Source organism: Microtus oregoni, unplaced genomic scaffold (assembly GCF_018167655.1).
Source record: "Microtus oregoni isolate MIOR12 unplaced genomic scaffold, Mior012 000088F_ref0000325, whole genome shotgun sequence".
Lineage (NCBI taxonomy): Eukaryota > Metazoa > Chordata > Mammalia > Rodentia > Cricetidae > Microtus > Microtus oregoni.
Window position 1 is genome coordinate 3,412,990 of NW_024544555.1, and position 17,557 is coordinate 3,430,546.

Genomic DNA, 17,557 nt, shown 5'->3' on the forward strand with positions numbered 1-17,557 from the left:
TTAAAAGGTGGAAGAACTGACTGGATTCTAACACTTAAGAAATGATTAAAGAAACAAAATCTACTTGGCAAGGATGTGATGAAGTCTAGAAACCAAAGACCTCCTGCCTTCTCTGCAGATCCCAGGGGACTATGGTGCAGCATCTAGCTGCCACGCGTGGCCATTCTCCGTGGAAATGAATGTACATCATCAACACAACACACAATGCCCTTCTGCTCCCCCAGCCCACCCACCTCCCTCCTACACACCCCACTCCAGCCCCTTTGTGCTCCCACCACCCAATCACCCAAAGAAACCTTCGTGCCTTTTGTTCATACTCTTGACGTCCCCACTTCGACGCCCCAGCTTCATCTGTCCCCTTGTCGTAAGATGCAGCGCTACATACGCTCTCAACACTATAATATGCAGACTCTACCTTAGTGGCCTGTCTGATCGCATGCATGTAAGTGGGGTGGGGGATCAAAGAAATCAAGGTAATGCATCAACAGAAATCAAAGCAATTCATAAAGCTAGGCAAGCGAGCATAACATTGGGGAACATAAGGCTTGAGGCTTATTGATTCTTTAGATCACAACTGTTTGGATTCACTTTCCTTCTTAAATATCGGTGTACCATTTTGGCTTCAAAAAAATCTCTTCTTGCTTGTGCCTCCCTCTTTGCGAGGGCTTGCTTAACTCAGGGATGTGATGTTAGAACGGCCTCCAGGGGGCGCCACGATGCGTTTGCTGGCGGAGCGGACACCCTCATCCACTTGGGTGCCTGCAGATGGAGACAAAGTCCCAGGGAGAAACATGGGGAGAGAGGGTGTTGGGGAGAGAGATGGTGAGTAACTTTAATAGCAGTAGATCTTAAGAACTTTCCTGGTGCATAAGAAGCTTAACATCAAGTCATGAACTTCGCCTATTGATACTGTCTTGGTAGGGAAGCACACATTACTCCCTAGAGTTCATCTGGTGCTGTACACATAAACAATATTAGCAAGAACATGGAGACAGCTGCTTCTGCTGACTGTGGCTGGCCCTGTGTTAAAGCCCACGGACTATTCCACTGCATCCTCACTACTGTGGTTTGGGAGAAACACAATTCACTGTTTCATGATGGAGGGATTCCAGAGTGAAGAGGTCGGTTCAAGGCCACCAAGCTGGAGAGTCAAGGCCCCCTGTTTATGCAGCTAGAAGAGCTCATACAGAAAGGAGTTCCTGAATGTTTATGGACTAGTGTGGCCATAAAGGTGAACACACTTCAAACTGCTTGGCAACAGTAATTACCTTCACTGCTTGGCAGGATTACCCCAAAATGTTGAGCCCTTTTCTCTCCAGCTCTCCCTAAATCTCTCATAACCTTTCCTCCATGGTCTCTACTCCTGCGTCTTCCCTTCCTTTCTCTATACGCTGTGGCCTCCCCTGTAAAAGTGTCTTTTCTGTCTTGTTACATTGCTCCTCTAGCACATTCTTTTGCCATCACAGAGACGCAAACCTACATTTACCTCCCATACCCCCATTTAAAGACAACTGTGGAGAAATTTATCATTCTCTATAGTAAAGAGTTCTTGGAGAATCAATGAGATGGGTAATACAGGGAACCCGTGATAAATATGCAGTCCCTGGAAGTCAGTGGATGCGATTGCTGGCATCATTTTTACTATGGAGAGGAACTAGGCTCCAAGAAGCTGCTGCTGAGGAACATGAAAACTAGTCTGAGCTTCATGCACACTAAGATTTAAACACACACACGCATGCACGTACGCACGTGTGCACGCACACACACACACACACACACACACACACACACACACCATAGTTCTCATACACTGACAGAGAAGACTGCTCTCAAGTCATGGTGATCACTTCCATTGCCCTGCACTAGCTAGGTCCAATCTCTAAGAAGAATTTGCTAGCTTTTGAACTTGACCTTGAACCTGGCAAGGCCTTGTTTGACTTTCTTACCAAGACCACTTGCTGATTAGAAAACCTTTCCTGCTCCCAACACTGATCAGATTCCTTCAGAGAACACCAGCACTGGGCCAGGAAATGCATTTCACTTGAGTTTGCAGGCTAGGGGTACTGGATTTTTCTCCTCCTCCTCCTTGCCTCTCTTCATCAGCTCATTCCACTCACCTGACAGGCTAAATCCCGACTGGTGGAGGTTCCTCACTGGTGGGTTTGGCCGAGTGGGAGAGCCCCGAGTAGAGCCAGCTGGGGTGCCCCCCTTGGGAGTGGTGGTCAAGTCAAACACTGGCCCATCATACATGCCCCTTGGGACGGCATGCAGGTCCGCCATCTGCAGTCAGAGAAACATATCACCAGGCAGTCTGACATTCAGTGAACCAACAGCATAGAGTGTGCTCTGGGAGGTGTGAGTGTATCAGGGAATAGAGGTTGTAGAGAGAGGAATCCAGGAGAAACCAGCAGAAACAGATGTGAAATAAGAGACATCAACACAAGAAATTGAGGGCGGAGATCATGAAGACCTCTGTATTCATGAGATTCCATCTAGAGCAGTGATTCTCAACCTTCCTAAGGCTGCAATCCTTTGACACAGCTTCTCATGTGGTGGTGACCCCTCCCCCCAAGTCATGAAATTATTTTCACTGCTACTTCATCACTGCAATTATGCTTCTGTCATGAATCGTAATGTAAAAACGTGTTTTCCAATGGTCATAGGCCACCAGAATCATTCAACCGCACCCCCAGGTTGAGAACCACTGGTATTCTGGGATCAAATGCCTTTAGATGGTGTTGGGCTTGGGGGAGGGAAACAGCTGAGTGTAGAATAAACCCTGATATAGATGGCAATGTTGGCTGCAGAGGAATCCGAAAACATGGCTAGCTGGAAGCAAGAACATGATGGAAGAGAGTTCTGCTATCTGGACTGCTGGAGAAGAGCCAGCAGGAAGGACCAGAGTCTCAGACGAGGTCACATACGCTGCCGGCATGAGGTCCCATGAGAGACCCACCAGTGAGTTTTTAGGGCTTTTCACATGTCAGGCTGTGAAGCCCTAAACTGAAGAGTCTGTGGTCTGACCCACTGCCCTTTGGCTGTGAACTTGCCTGGGGACTGTGGAGTCAGCCAGAAGTATCAATCAACTATGTGTTCTGTGTTGGAATTATGCAAAGAGCTGGGGTTCCTAGCTTTGTGAGTCATGCTGTGTTCCCCCAGGGGCATTTATGGTCTATGAGATTAACGTGGTGAGACCACCCACGGCGGGAGCAGAGCCTGCATGCATTGCAAGCGTCATTGCATTGCTGGCCATAGTCTGGCAATGGGACCATGCATTCCTATGAGCCCGACAGTGAAGATGGGCCACGATGAAACCTCCATGGAGTGAGCCCTAGTCCTGTCTTCTGGGCAGTGACCTGGGCACAGTGCAGCTGCCCCATTGGGATGAGAAATGGGTCGGCATTCCCCACCCAGGTAATGCTGTAGCTATGGCCTTTCTGTGGTCCCAGAATCTAAGTCTTAATAATAATAAAAAGTCTATAATGGCTGGGTGGTGGAGGCACACACTTTTAATCCCAGCACTTGGGAGGCAGACACAGGTGGATCTCTGTAAAAGGCCAGCCTGGTCTTTAGAGCAAGTTCAAGGACAACAGGCTCCAAAGCTACAGAGAAACCCTGTCTGGAAAAACAAAACAAAACAAACAAAAAAATGTCTATACTGGGCTAGTTTGACTTTTTTCCCTTTTTCTAGTAAGACAAAACTGGAGGAGGGCGCTCACATTTCACACCTTCATCTCAGCCTCAGGGCCTGCGCTAACTTTGCTTTGTGGAGCCCTCAAGTTCCAAGAATGCCTGAAAGCTGGAGAAGGAGAAGAGGGGCTCTGAAGGAAAAGCCAGGCCCTAGCTCTACAACAACCCAAACTCCCCTCTCTCTCTTCTCTCTCTGTGTCTGTGTGTATGTGAATGTATACGTGTGTATGTGTGTAAATGTTTGTGTAAGTATGTGTGTGAGTGTGTGGAGAGAGAGCAGGGGGAGAGAGGGAGAGAGAGAGAGAGAGAGGGAAGGAGAGACTGGGAGAGAGAGGGAGGGAAGGAGAGAGAAAGGGGGGAGGGAAAGAGAGAGGGGGGAGGGAGAGAGAGGGGTGAGGGAAGGAGAGAGAGGGAGAGAGAGGGGGAGGGAAAGAGAGAGAGGGGGAGAGAGAGGGGGAAGGGAAGGAGAGAGAGAGGGAGAGAGAGAAAGAGAGTTGGGGGGAGGGAGAGAGAGAAAGAGAGTTGGGGGGAGGGAGAAAGAGAGAAAGAGAATTGGGGGGAGGGAGAGAGAGAGGGAAGATTGTGGGCATTTTATCTAGCCAAGCAACCTTGGGCAGTCTGGAAGAGAGATGGCCTGGGTGTCAACCTGTTCTCATTATAAGCCATTTGGAATAATTTTTCTATGAAAATATGCTATCATAATATCAACTCCTTTAAATTTTAAACTGAAGGACTATAATAACGTGGAGAAATTATCTGGGGAAATAAAAACTGCCTTAGACCAAAACATTGTTAGAAGTCTTCCTTGTAGCCTGTGGGTCCTGGCAGTACTTCTTCAGCAATGAGCTACTACCATGCCTTTCCCTGCGAGGGTCTAGGAAGGCTGGCCCTCTGAGTCCTAGGCACTGAATGCGATCCCATTCTCTCCCTAACCACTATGCCTTCTTGGCACTCACCTTCCTCCTGGCTTTAATGCGCTTATAGACATAGTCCGAGAAGGGGCTGCAGGGAATGAAGCGGCCAGCCCCCTGGGTCACGTGCAGGTTGCTGTCTTCCAGCATGATCTTGCCCTGGCAGATAACCACCAGAGGTGCCCCGCGCAGCTCCATCCCTTCAAAGATGTTGTATTCTGCAACCTGGATTCAGGGAAGAGGACAAAGTCAGACCACAGGTATAGGGTGAAAAGAAAGAGGAGTGGGTTACCTTCTGTGTTTTGGGCCCTGCCTTCAGTATCTCTAGGAACTGAGTCACCAAGTAGAGCCGTGCAAAGCTCGGGACACCCCTGGCTGCTTGGGTAAGGAACAACAGGAGACTAACATAGTCTGAATAAAGATGCCTCAAGCAAAGACATGTGCCTTACTTGTTATTAAGATCTTTAAACTGAAATTCTGTTTCCACTGGGGCTGTATTGGAAACTCAGCTACAAGACTCCCAGGTGTGCTGCTGCATAGGGAACCTGCGCTGAGTGGTAAGGGAAGCATCACATGGCCTTTGGCTCCTCCCAGTGCCAAATTCCATAACACAACAGGACTTGGTGTATAAGCGAAGGGCAATACTACCCAAAATATGGTTTCTGCCTACCTTCCTCACTTGTTCAGTAGGAGGACAGCTCTGTAGGGATTGAGGGTACCCGCTTGGTTCTAGGATTTGAATGTCAGCTCCACCACCAGCTACATAAATTATTTACTTTCTATGCACTTCTAGAAACTAGGCAAAACTTCAAAAAGAAGGTAAGAGTGCCCACCCAAATGTAGTCACGGCTCATGAGAGTCACTGAATAGAAAGCAAGGTGCCTGACATCTAATCCCTTCAAGAATTATTTTTACTACCAAGCAGTCAGTTCCTCTTTAAGGTGTTAGATTTGGGTTTCAATCTTCTAGGAGAATCGGAGTGAATAATGAAGATATTTAACTTTCTCTTCATTCAAAACATAAAGTGTGTCTGAGCCTCTACAATCTTGGAAGCCTGTGGAGAGGAGTTTCTCCTCTCTGCCTCTGCCTCCAACCCCACCCCGAGGGGCTAGGAGGGCAGAGCCCCTCTGCTGACTACTTCACCCCAGAAAACAGGAGAAAGAAACAGTTTAAGGTTTTCTTATGCCAATAAAACTCTAGACAAACTGGACTTGGGAACATGTGCCTCTTTTATAAAAGTAAGATTATCAGCAATTCAAATTTAGAGCCTGACTGAGCAGAAGATATTGATTTCAAAACCAAGCAATACACAGACAAAACCAAAAGCTCTTCAGGTCTAGGTTATTGTTGCTGTCTACCCTAGTCTCTGAGCCTGACCCACCAAGTCAGCTCTATACACAGCCTCCATCCCACCAGCCCGTGCCTCACCGACTGGTGGTTCTTGGCAGAGACGATCTTCACAGCATCTGGATCCCAGATGACCAGGTCACTGTCAGAGCCCACGGCTATTCTCCCCTTGCGTGGGTACAGGTTGAATATCTTAGCAGCACTGGTGCTTGTCACAGCCACAAACTGATTTTCATCCATCTTTCCCGTGGCCTATTGCAATACAAAAGCGACGTGTCTGTGCCTGTCTCCAGGTCGATGGCAGCACTTCTATCAGTGCAAGGTTTCCAAGCTCAGAGCAAAGTGACCACAGAGGCCCAGGAGTACAAAGGTACTGAGCACATCTATCCAGCAAGCATGGGGTCCCATGGGCAGTCTGAACGTCACAGGGCAAATGTGGAAACATGCGACTTGACATGGAAGTGACTTCTAGACAGCGCTTTTTTGTTCTAGCTACGTGCATTTACTTTACTTGAGCATTTATTTCTACTAAATTCCAAAAAAAGACCTGAGAGATTTTACAGAAAAAATGAGTGTTAGCCTGTTCTTTAGGTATATGTGTATATTTGTATGTTCAGATATGTGTGTTAGGTATGTGAGACTTTACAGACAGTGGCCATGGTTATGCCTGTGTTGTTGAATTACTTGCCTTTTTTTCAGGTATGTGTCTGAGGTTTCTGAGTGACCTTTGTTGCGCATGAATCAGGCTGCCCAGTAAAAAGCTAAAGTTGAGCATTGCTAAATAATGAGGATATATTTTGAAAAGTGTGTTGGTGGTGATTTTGTTGTCCTGTGACCATCACAGAGTTCTCTTACACAGTAAGTCATCTATGACTCTCTAGGGGTTAATCTTAGGGAGCAGTTATGTGTTTCATATTGACAAGAATATCTGTATGCAGCATATCTATCTTTTATATTATTTTTTTTAACAAATTCACATAGGATTTGTAAAGATAAAATGTTGTGGGAGTAGCCAACCAATGACTGACCCAGTCTCACATGTACACCACAAGAGTGAGCCCACCCTTGACGCTGTCTGGGGTGACAGGATCCAGAAGCTATTTGGCCCAGAAATCTAGGATAGAACCAAACACAACTGGAGAAAAAAATGACAATGTAATGATGACTAACAATACTCTGCTACACTCATAGATTGGTGCCTAGCCCACTTGTCATCAGAAAAGCTTCATCCAGTAGCTAATGGAAACAGATGTGGACCCACGACCAAACATTAGGCAGAGCTCAGGGAATCCTGCTGAAGAGATGGAGGAAGAATTGTAGGAGACGAGAAGTCAAAGACACCACAAGAAAACCCACAGAATCAACTAACCTTGGCTCGTAGAAACTCACAGAGACTGAACCAACAACCAGGGAGCCTGCATGGGACTGACCTAGACCCTCTGCATATATGTGACAGTTGTGTAGCTTGGTCTTTTTGTGGGACTCCTAGCAGTGAAAGTAGGGGCTGTCTTTGATTCTTTTGATAGCTTTTGCTCATACTGGGTCACCTCATCCAGCCTTAATACGATGGATGGAAGGTGCTCAGTGTTACTACGACCTGGTATACCATTTTCTGTTGATATCCATGGGAAGGCTGCAATTTTCTGATTAGAAGTGGAGGAGGAGTGGATTAGGGAGTACAGAGGGAAGGTGGAGGAGGGACTGGGAGAAGAGAGAAGAGAAACGACTGCAGTTGGGATGTAAAATAAACAAATATTTAAAAGCAGACAAAAGCCAACCATGTGAGAGAAGGGACAAAAAGTTTATACTTTCTCTTTTCCTGAAACAAAGTCTGAAGATAGAAAGAATTAGCTTTTGAACCATCCCTAAGCTTCTGTACTGGGTGATTTTGTGTGTCAACTTGACACAAGCTAGAGTCATCAGAAGAAGGAGCCTCAGCTGAGGAAATACCTCCTTGAGATCCTGCTGTAAGGTATTTTCTCAATTAGTTACCAATGGGGGAGGGTCCACCCACCCATAGTGGTTGTTGCCATCCCTGGGCTTCTGGCCCGGAGTTCTATAAGAAGGTGGGCTAAACAAACCATGGGAAACAAGCCAGTAGGCAGCTTCCCTCCATGACCTCTACATCAGCTCCTGCCTCCAGGATCCGGCCCTGTCCTGACTTCCTTCAGTGGTGAACAGCAATGCTGAATGAAGTATAAGCCAAGGAAACCCTTTCCTCCTCAGCTTTTCTTTTGGACAGAGTGTTTTGTTACAGCAATAGAAACCCTAACTAAGGCAGCTTTCTAGAAGTCAAGAAAGGGATCTTGTCAGCTTGCCTGTGTAGATGAACAAGAAATTAAATTTTCAAAGACACTGTAGTGGCATTACACATGGGGACAGGGTAACTGTACAATGGATTTCTTATGACTTTTACTAAAATCTTGGGAAGTGTTTCATTGACATGGTTATTTCTTTCATCAGTCTTTATGATACAAAGAGAGAAGATAAAAAGATACTACTTAGCCAAGAGATACTAAGAGTCAATTTCTCCTATAATCTGGTGGGGTTCAAACACCCTCAGTGTGAGATACCTTTGGTGTGACCTGGTGGCATTAGACACCAAACCTAATGCATTGCTTGTCGCTTCAAAGCATCATACCTAACCCTTTCAAAAGAAGTTATAAAGCTCTTCAAACACCAAGAATGGATTCACAATCATTTTAAGCACAGATCATTCAAGAAATCAGATGAAGAAATTAAATGTATGGAAGCTGCCTTAGAGTTCTAGACCTCAGGAGTCATATCTAGAAGGTGAGGTCGGAAGCCACATGAGCAACCTGGTTCCATGGACATTTCATCAGGTCTAGACCTACCCCATACCATAAGCATCCTCTCTAGAGCATCCCTGAGTGGCAGTGCCTTAGCTTGATTGGTGCCAGTGGCTTTGATTTGGTCCATTGATATTTTAGGCTGGGCCACCCTCCCATGACCACCTCAGCCCCTTACCACAGCCTTGTCCCAGATGACAGACATACGCTCCTCCACACCATTGGTGCCCTCAGGGATGGCTGTGAAGTTGTCCTTCCCGATGGCCTTCTGGGCAGTGCTGAAGGTACAGTGGGCACTTCCAGAGAGCTGCAGATCCCCACTGGAAAAGTAGAAAGCATCACATGACTAGGAGAGATAGCGGGGTAACACTTGGCGAGGGATTTGAAATCTCTATCCCTTACTAAGCTGTGTGAGTGAGCGTGGGTAGTTTTCTCCCATCTCAGGGATCAGTTACCCATCCAGAAAGCAAAGAAGAAGAATTGGATCATGTCTACTGTGACAAATAACCAAGAATCAGATGAGGGCTAGAGAGATGACTTAGTGGTTATTGCTGGTGCTGCAAAGGATCCTGGTTTGGTTCTCAGCAGTCACACTAGGTGACTCGCAACTGGCTCTAACTAGTCCATGTTATCTAATCCCTTCTTCTGGCCTCAGCAGGCAGCTTCACACATAAAGACAAGCAGGCAAGCATTTGTGTGTAGGCATGAAGCTTAATATAAATACACACACACACACACACACACACACACACACACACACACGTAAAAATATAAGAACTCAAATGACCAGTAGCCTGAAATTGAGTCTCCCTATAATTACTGGGTAAGTGTCATCATGACAAACACTTTGAGTTCTGACAAATAACTTTAAGTGCCTTGACTATCAATTGCTTAATCTGTAAAATGGTGATAATAGCGCTCACTCATAAAGTTGTTATAAGGGACAAGGGTGAGTACAAACTTGGCACATTACAGGAATCAACAGCTAGGACCATGATTCACACTGAAACTGGCATCGGTTGTGAGATGTAGAACAGCCAGTTTTCTGTAGTCAAGGCTACAGGAGAATTTGATGCTGCAGGCTCTAATCTACCACCTAGAGCACACTATTATCCCCCATCCCAGGTGGCCCCAAGATGATTCCACAGAACACATGATATTCCTGCACCAACCTGGCCAGCAAGGAGTTGATGTAGTCAGGTGTGGTTGGATCGGGGCTCAGAGGTGGAGATGTCACAAATGCAGCTGCCTTGGCCCAGTTCTTACTCCAGTAATGGGTTCCATCTATCCCGAGACTGGCAGTGATGGGTTCACCAAAGACCACATTTCCTGGAAGGAGTGGACGTCAGGTTCACAAGAAATATATAATGCTCCAGCATATCTAATCAGACCTCTAAGTCTCCTCAAGGCTTTGTTTCTAAAGTGAGGCAACCCTGGTGTTCAAGTTTCTATTCACAGCTTTTTTTAGTCTGTTTTTCTAGTAACCGTTAACAAATTCGTATTCTGTAAACAATCATAGGTAACTAGTTATAAGTGTGGCAGTAAACCTTTGAAAGGAATTTTAAATTTGACATGAAGAAAATAAAACTATATACTGATTATACAGATTACAAGAGTCATGCTCATTTTGAAATATTAAACTGTCAAAGAATTTGTTCTAGAACTGAGGATATGAGATGCTGTTTACTTCCCAGACTTGTGAAAGGACTTAGCATACGTGAAGGACCTGGCACATGATAGATGCTCAATAAATATTAATTTCTTGTGTGCATGTGTGTCTCTGTGTGTGTTTTGCATGTGAGTACAAGTCCTTTCGGAAGGTATCTATGCATGTGTACACATGGGTATAGAGAGGCCAGAGGCCAATGTTGGATGCCTTTCTCCATTGTCCTCCATCTTACTTTTTGGGGCGGGGTCTCTCACCAAACTGGCAGCCCAGCAACTGGACAAGATTAACTTGCCAGCAAGTTCCAGGGGGCCTCTTGTCTTGATCATCCCAGAGCTATGACTACAAGGACAGGCCACCACACCAGCTTGTCTTCATCATCCCAGAGCTATGACTACAAGGGCAGGTCACCACGCTTGCTGCTCAAGTCCTCATGCTTGCAAGACAGACACTTAACCCACTGAGACTTCTCCCCAGTACTGGTTTCTTTATTGCCTATGCTTTTCCACTGTAGAGGTCCAAAGTCCTGAGTGTGCTCCATTTTGCTGGGAACTCCCAGCTCCTCCTGCTACAAAGACAAGATTTGACCCTACAGTGTAAAACCCATTCTGGAGGATAAGAGCTCTTGTATGTTTTTATTTTGTCATTGTTTGATTTTTGAATCATTGTTTCCCTCAATTATGTATCTGTCACCATGACGAACAATGACTTGGACTGGAGTCCCAACAATATGAAATGCATTAAGATGGGGCTGGCCCTTGGATGCAGTATCGAGCTAGTATTGAATGTTTAAAAAAAGAGACAGATAGTGATTCAGAAGGAAATGCTTCTTTCCAAAGTTGGTTGGTCCTTCATTTCTCTGCCTCAGCATCTTGCGATAGAAATATGCAGATAAGTCTTGGACATCTTTAATCCTTTAAACTTCATCTTTTTCTGCCTTCTGCCATCAAGAGTTTGCACAATCATATTTTAGGAGGTTTCATAGCCAGGTTTGGTTTCATTTCAACTTCAATCAATTGGTAAGGACATCCTGGAATACTAGGTAGGGAAAAAAATTCTAACAGTGCTTCTGCTTTTGTTAGAAAACATCCATGACTGATTAGTAATGTCTACCACAGGAAAAAAGAAAAAAAAATACTGGTGGTTCACATATGCATCCCTGCCTTAAGGGATGGTGTTAACAATGATTGATATAAAGATGGGCCTGGAAGAAATGAAGAAGTGAAATTTAAGGAAAACACTCAGCTACCACAAGAAACACATCCCTAAAGAGAGGAGCAGCTGTTCCTTGGGACTACATTTAGGAGAGACATTGAAGAAAGTCAATTTCTCTATTGTATCTGAGCTTGGACACTGCACCCCCCAGCTGATTCCATCAATTTCTTCATTCTAAGCAGGGTGATAATAATAAACCTTATCACATGCCTCAGAGTTGAGAATTCTGTGTTTAGAATTTTAATTTCATCACTTTATTGTATTGCTCTCTCTCTCTCTCTCTCTCTCTCTCTCTCTCTCTCTCTCTCTCTCTGTGTGTGTGTGGGGGTGGGGTGGGGGGGAGAAGACTGGCCTAGGCCTTTGAACTTCTACTCAAGTACTTTTGTACACAGAGAGATGACCTCTACCCCTGTAACTTTTTAGGATCAATTATGAGCATCCGAGTTGTTAAGAGCATTTTAGTACTCTTTAAGCATTGAAGATGGTGATGGGTGATGAGGTCCTTTGGGATTTGAACAGGAACAAAGATTCAGAAGGAAGGAACAAATCCATACTCCATCTTCCTGCTAGAGGTGCTCTCAATTCTCCCTGAGAATGGCTGTCCAAAAGACATTCCCAGCTTCAGTATCCCGCCCCTACTCTGTCACCAAGTTACACATCTCCTTCACCCTACAGACACAACTGTGTGAGTGAGTTTCCCTTATTAGAAAGTCACCTGCCGGAAGGCTAATGGAAAGAATTTCTACCATGAAATGAGAAGTAAGAACACCACGCTTGAAAACAATCCATCCTTGGGGCTCCCTGGTTATTCTGAGCATAGGACTCCAGTAGGGAATGAAAGCCTAATGTACTGGGTGGTCAGGGCTGAGTGAGTATGGGGGCTCTTGTCCTCTTCCTTTGTCCAACCCTTCCCACCCTACTTGTAGTAAGGAGTATTTAACTGCTCACCTGGTTTCCCTGAACACCTCTATCTAGCGGGGTAGCATCATTACCAACCGAAAGCCAACAAAGCAGGTTTACCATGATCATGGAGAAATGGGAAATAATCCAGAACCTGACTGCTAAGAAGACATCTGGACACCTAGAAAGATTCTTCTCCCATAGAATAAGGGGTACCCACCTCCAGAAAGCTGGAGAGCTGAGAAGCACTGCTAGAAGTCAGTGGGGCTCTCCTTAAGCACCCTAAGTCATGCCCACATGGAAGCTCCACAGGACCCCTTAGGGATGAGTCACTCATCCTGGGTCTCTGCTAGCAGATGACCATCAGCACACAGCAATAGCAAATGCACGACTGCCGGGATCATCTCTTTCGCCAGCAAACATAGCCCACACCTCCATTTTCTCAAGTACTGTTTACTTACACAGTTGCTCACAACTCAGCCCCTGAGGCTATCACTAAGGACAAGACACAAAATTTATAAATATATATTTTTTTAAAAAAAAGCTTCGAAATGGGACTCAAGACACAGCAAGCCCCAGTTACCAGCAGAGGACAGAAAGGCAATGAGGACGGAGCCCTGGCCATGAAGACCACAGCGTCAAGGTCATTCCACTCCTTTCTAAATTAACTTGCACTGGCCTCACTCCTGTGACGAGTGCTCTCAGAACTGGCCAGACAATGCTGTCTTTAGGGCAATGCTTGGATTCAGCGATTCACACAGACCCCAGAAAAGATAATCACAATATTCTTAGATGCTTGCTTGAGTCATTTCTTCATTGCATCCTTCACTGGGAATTGAGGACAGTAGATTCTCCTCCCTCTCCCACCCCACTCCCCATATCTTCTATTCCTGTCACTGTTAATACTGATCATAAAATCACCAGGGAGAAAAGTGAACCAAGAAAACAGCGAAAGCCTTAAAGTACTGATGTTATTGCTGAAACCTGCAGGCTAATTATGCCCCAGTTACAACCAATGTTTTGCTTTTTAGGTTGCTTGTGGAAGCCAATTTTGCCTGGATCTTTGACTTCTACACTTAGTATAATATTGACTGGCATGTCTATATAGCATAACTTTGACTGGTAAGTCTATTTATAAAGTTCAGATAATGTTAACTGACATCGGACAAATGGAAAGTGAGAGGGAGATGTACCAAGTCTCAGAGAAATTAATTCATGCTGTTATTTCCCGCAAATTACTTCACCTTCCTGAGCCTCAGTTTGCATATATACCAGATAGGAGAAACCTCAGAACTCCAGCTGTAGATAGAGGCTTCCTAGAGAGCAGGCAAGGAAGGGAAAAGGCGCCGTTTCTATTACAGTGGACAGCCAGAGAGGCGGAGCCACACGGTGCAGTAGGAGGTTCACAACCAAAAGCACTAATCACCTTTCTTCCTGGCTTGTGAGATGAGATCAGCTGCGCTCTTGCTCATGACCTTTGTGACATAGAGGGGGCAGTTGGTCTGGCTGGCAATGGTGATGGCACGGAACACAGCCTCAGCTTCCAGCTACAAAAATGAAATGAAATAAAATAAGTACCCAGGAGTCGGTAAGAGCATGATCCTCTCCCTCTTGAAAAGGTGGTGAGACAGTGCTATGCAGAGGTTACGAGCCATCCAGGAGGATCGGAAATTTCATGGCCAGGAGGATCTGAAATTTCATGGCTTGAATCTTCTTCTCAGATGCTGGCCTCCCCACTCCTGCTTGTGTTACTTTCCTGGGTGACTCAGTGCCTCCTCCGTCCCTCAACAGAGGCTAGCACAGGGCTAACACAGAGGCTAGCACAGGGCTGTGTTGAGAGCACTGCCTCTCTCCCCTCCCCAAATGGAAGCCTCTACTCCGGGATCTCAGGGCAACATCTTTGGGAAAACACAGTCACATCAACAGGTCTAGAGTCTCCAGGAAAGACAGTGAGGCACCCAAGGCCCTCAAGTCCTTTCCTGCAGCACTGGGGAGAGCAAACTGTGCTATGAAGGATTTATTATGAGAATGAGCCAAACCCCAGAGCACAAACACCATTCTTCTTGTTGATCTCTTCCAACCTACTTCCATGTAGAGTTTATGTTTTCAAATATGCCAACTAATCCAACTGTACTTAATACACAAGAAGCAATGGATTTCCCCATATTTGATTAACCAAGTGGAATCTGAGTGCTCAGGTTCTCTTGGGTGGACTGAGAGTGAATCCTGGTTCTTCCATGTACAGACCAGGTAACCTTACTTCTATCACTCAACCACCCAGGGCTGCCGGGTCTAAGTGGGAGGAATAGCAAGTCCTGGCATCTACGGCTGTTGCAAAGATTAAATGATTAATCCTTTTGAAAAATTAGTGCCCAGAACAGTGACTGTTGGTGTGATTGTGGATCACGGTTTCTGACCAATGCGAAGGCTGCTATTGCCCAAACCCCGAGCAAATCCTGTTCAGAATGGAGTGGAGACAGTGGTGATTTCTCATTGAATCATCAGCCATATGCATATGACTTTCTGGGTTAGCTTCCACAGACCAACACTTAAAAAAATACGCTCCAAATAGCTTACAGATGTCTAGTGGCCGCATGATGCAAGCCAGTCACTCCATGGTGACTGTGGTTCAGTGGGCTTGAGTAGCTGAGCTGGCTGAGCTGGCATCCTCTGGAAGGCTCCTAGGTGCAGGTGAAGCCCTCTGACATCCCCAGACACTGCACCCTGGAGATTATGCTCTGTGGCTCTGGTTATCATTTCTGAACAGTATCACTTGAGACTACATCTGGGTGAGCTTTGAACTGAAGAGCAGCTGGCTCTGCCTGTGCTCACTCCCCCTTTATGCCTTTGCTGACCACTTCAGCAGCCCCATGACCTCAGCCCTGGCCCCTTTGATCTCCTTCCCTCCCAGCCCTGCAGAGTCTGCTGCACTTCCACGACGTGACTATCTTTAGAAAGTTGCATCACTTTTCTGTTTTACTCGTAGAGATTTACAGCTAAGTGGACTTCTTACTAAAAAGGCGATGGGACCGGGAAAGGTTGAGGTGGTGGGGGTGGAGTGAGGTTGAAAAAACAAACCAAGGAACAAAAATAGACTATACTGTGAAATCCCCTGGCTGTGGCCACAGAAATCTGTCTCACCAGCACATCGCTCCAGCGACCAGCATTTACAGTTTCACAAACAGTGGCGACCACTATGGCCAGCTGATACCATAGAAATGATTTTCCAGTTCATTAAACACGGTCAGCTCTGGGGTTCATTTTCTCGAAGCTTCAGCTTCTTTACCCACACAGCACCACAACCCTGACAAGCAGCAAGAATAACTGAGACAATGCATGCAGTTAGCACTGCCAGAAATCAGTATTCCTGAGAAAAGGCCTGGAATTATTAGGGCACAGATTTTTTTTTCTTCAAGAATGTTGTATGTGACTGGAATGTCAATTGTTAATTTTAATTATAATTAATTCATCATTTATCATTCTGGTATCAATTGGAAACCCCTAGAAATCTGGCCTGATACCCTGATCAAGTGTATTCAGCTTGTGAAAATGTATTGCCTCCTTGTAAGAGGAAATTTTTTCTATATTTGTATAACATTTAATTTTTTTAACAGGCTCTAAATGAGATGAGGAAAGAACAAAATCTTTAGGTTCTGGTTCTTCTGTGGAGTCTGGCATAACAGGATTAGCTTCACTGACATGAGGAACACTGATTGGTCACCACCTGGCTTTCAGATTGGTGGGCCATTATTAATTTCAGGCTCTGAGCCCCATGTCAACAGAAGGAACTGCTGATGTAAGAAATAGGAATTAGGCACTAGTCACATTTTACTGGCTCTGCAGACACATACCCTCATTCATTTCAGGAATGGAAATTTTCCAACCCTGACCACAATCAGCAATAGGCATAACACCTATGAAAAGTCTCCTCAAGCTCCTATCCATATTGTCTATGTTTTGCAAGACTCAGAGCAAGCAATATGAGAGAGTGCATAAGATTGTCCCCAGTTTCACAATGATGAACAAAGCCTTAGACATTCAGCACTCCTACTGAAGGCCCAGGGAGTGTCCTGCAACTGAAGAGCAGAGGTGAGAAACCATGCTAGCTGGTGCTCATAGATTCTATCACTGTCCAGCAAGGCTCGTGTCTCCACTATGTGCAGATGTGGCTCAGTATATCAGGGTCAAACAGAAACACTCCACATGTAAAGTGAGTGGCAGGCTAGGACTGTGCCTGTCAATTTCACTAGAAAATACCAGTAAAAAAGAACCCCCATCGCCATCTTGGCTTTTCCTTGTCTGACCTTAATGCTCTAATTCATGAAACCCACCTCTTCTGGTCTGCTCAGAACATGACCTTCGGGGCCAGTTATCCCCATTTCCAACATCCGGGCCTGCTCCTAAAATAAGAAAAAACAAAAAGAAGAAAGTTCTTAGATGATTGCAGCCAAGAATTGTGAAAAGTATGCTCTGGGCTAAGATACACTCAAGGGCGGGGAGAATAAAATTTATATGTTGCATAAGTATATAATTCCACATTTGGAATGGTCAAGTTGAATCTTCAAAAAGTTAACTGGCTCAATTCTATTAAAAGGAAGATAGTTAAGAGTGTTCATATTTCTATTTAACAAATGGTGCTGACATAACTGGATATCAACATGTAGAAGAATGAAAATAGACCCATATTTACCACCATGCACAAAACTCAAGTCCAAATGGATCAAAGACCTCAACATAAAGCCAGCCACAGTGAACCTTAGAGAAGAGGAACTGGGAAGTACACTTGAATGCATTGGCATAGGAGACCACTTCCTAAATATAATTCCAGCAGCACAGACACTGAAACAATTAATAAATGGAACCTCCTGAAACTGAAAAGATTCTTTAAAGCAAAGGACATGGTCAACAAGTCAAAATGACAGCTTAGAGAATGGGCAAAGATCTTCACTAACTCCATGTAAGACAGAGGTCTGACCTCCAAATATACAAAGAACTCAAGAAATTGGTCATCAAAAGAA

The 17,557-nt window shown here is 45.3% G+C and overlaps 1 protein-coding gene across 3 annotated transcripts in view; it reads right to left on the bottom strand.

Moving 5' to 3' along the window:
* Window positions 1-254: 254 nt before the first annotated feature.
* LOC121442262 (dihydropyrimidinase-related protein 3-like) overlaps window positions 255-17,557 on the bottom strand; it is a 111,204-nt gene continuing 93,901 nt past the window's right edge. For all 3 annotated transcript variants that reach the window (XM_041643743.1, XM_041643745.1, XM_041643744.1), the window contains 8 exons: window positions 16,871-16,939; window positions 13,966-14,086; window positions 9,931-10,087; window positions 8,937-9,078; window positions 6,030-6,200; window positions 4,647-4,826; window positions 2,118-2,280; window positions 255-759 (listed from right to left, as the gene is read on the bottom strand). In XM_041643743.1, coding sequence (XP_041499677.1) covers window positions 671-759; window positions 2,118-2,280; window positions 4,647-4,826; window positions 6,030-6,200; window positions 8,937-9,078; window positions 9,931-10,087; window positions 13,966-14,086; window positions 16,871-16,939 — 1,092 coding nt within the window. In that variant the 3' untranslated portion in view covers window positions 255-670. The remainder of the gene's footprint in view (window positions 760-2,117; window positions 2,281-4,646; window positions 4,827-6,029; window positions 6,201-8,936; window positions 9,079-9,930; window positions 10,088-13,965; window positions 14,087-16,870; window positions 16,940-17,557) is intronic.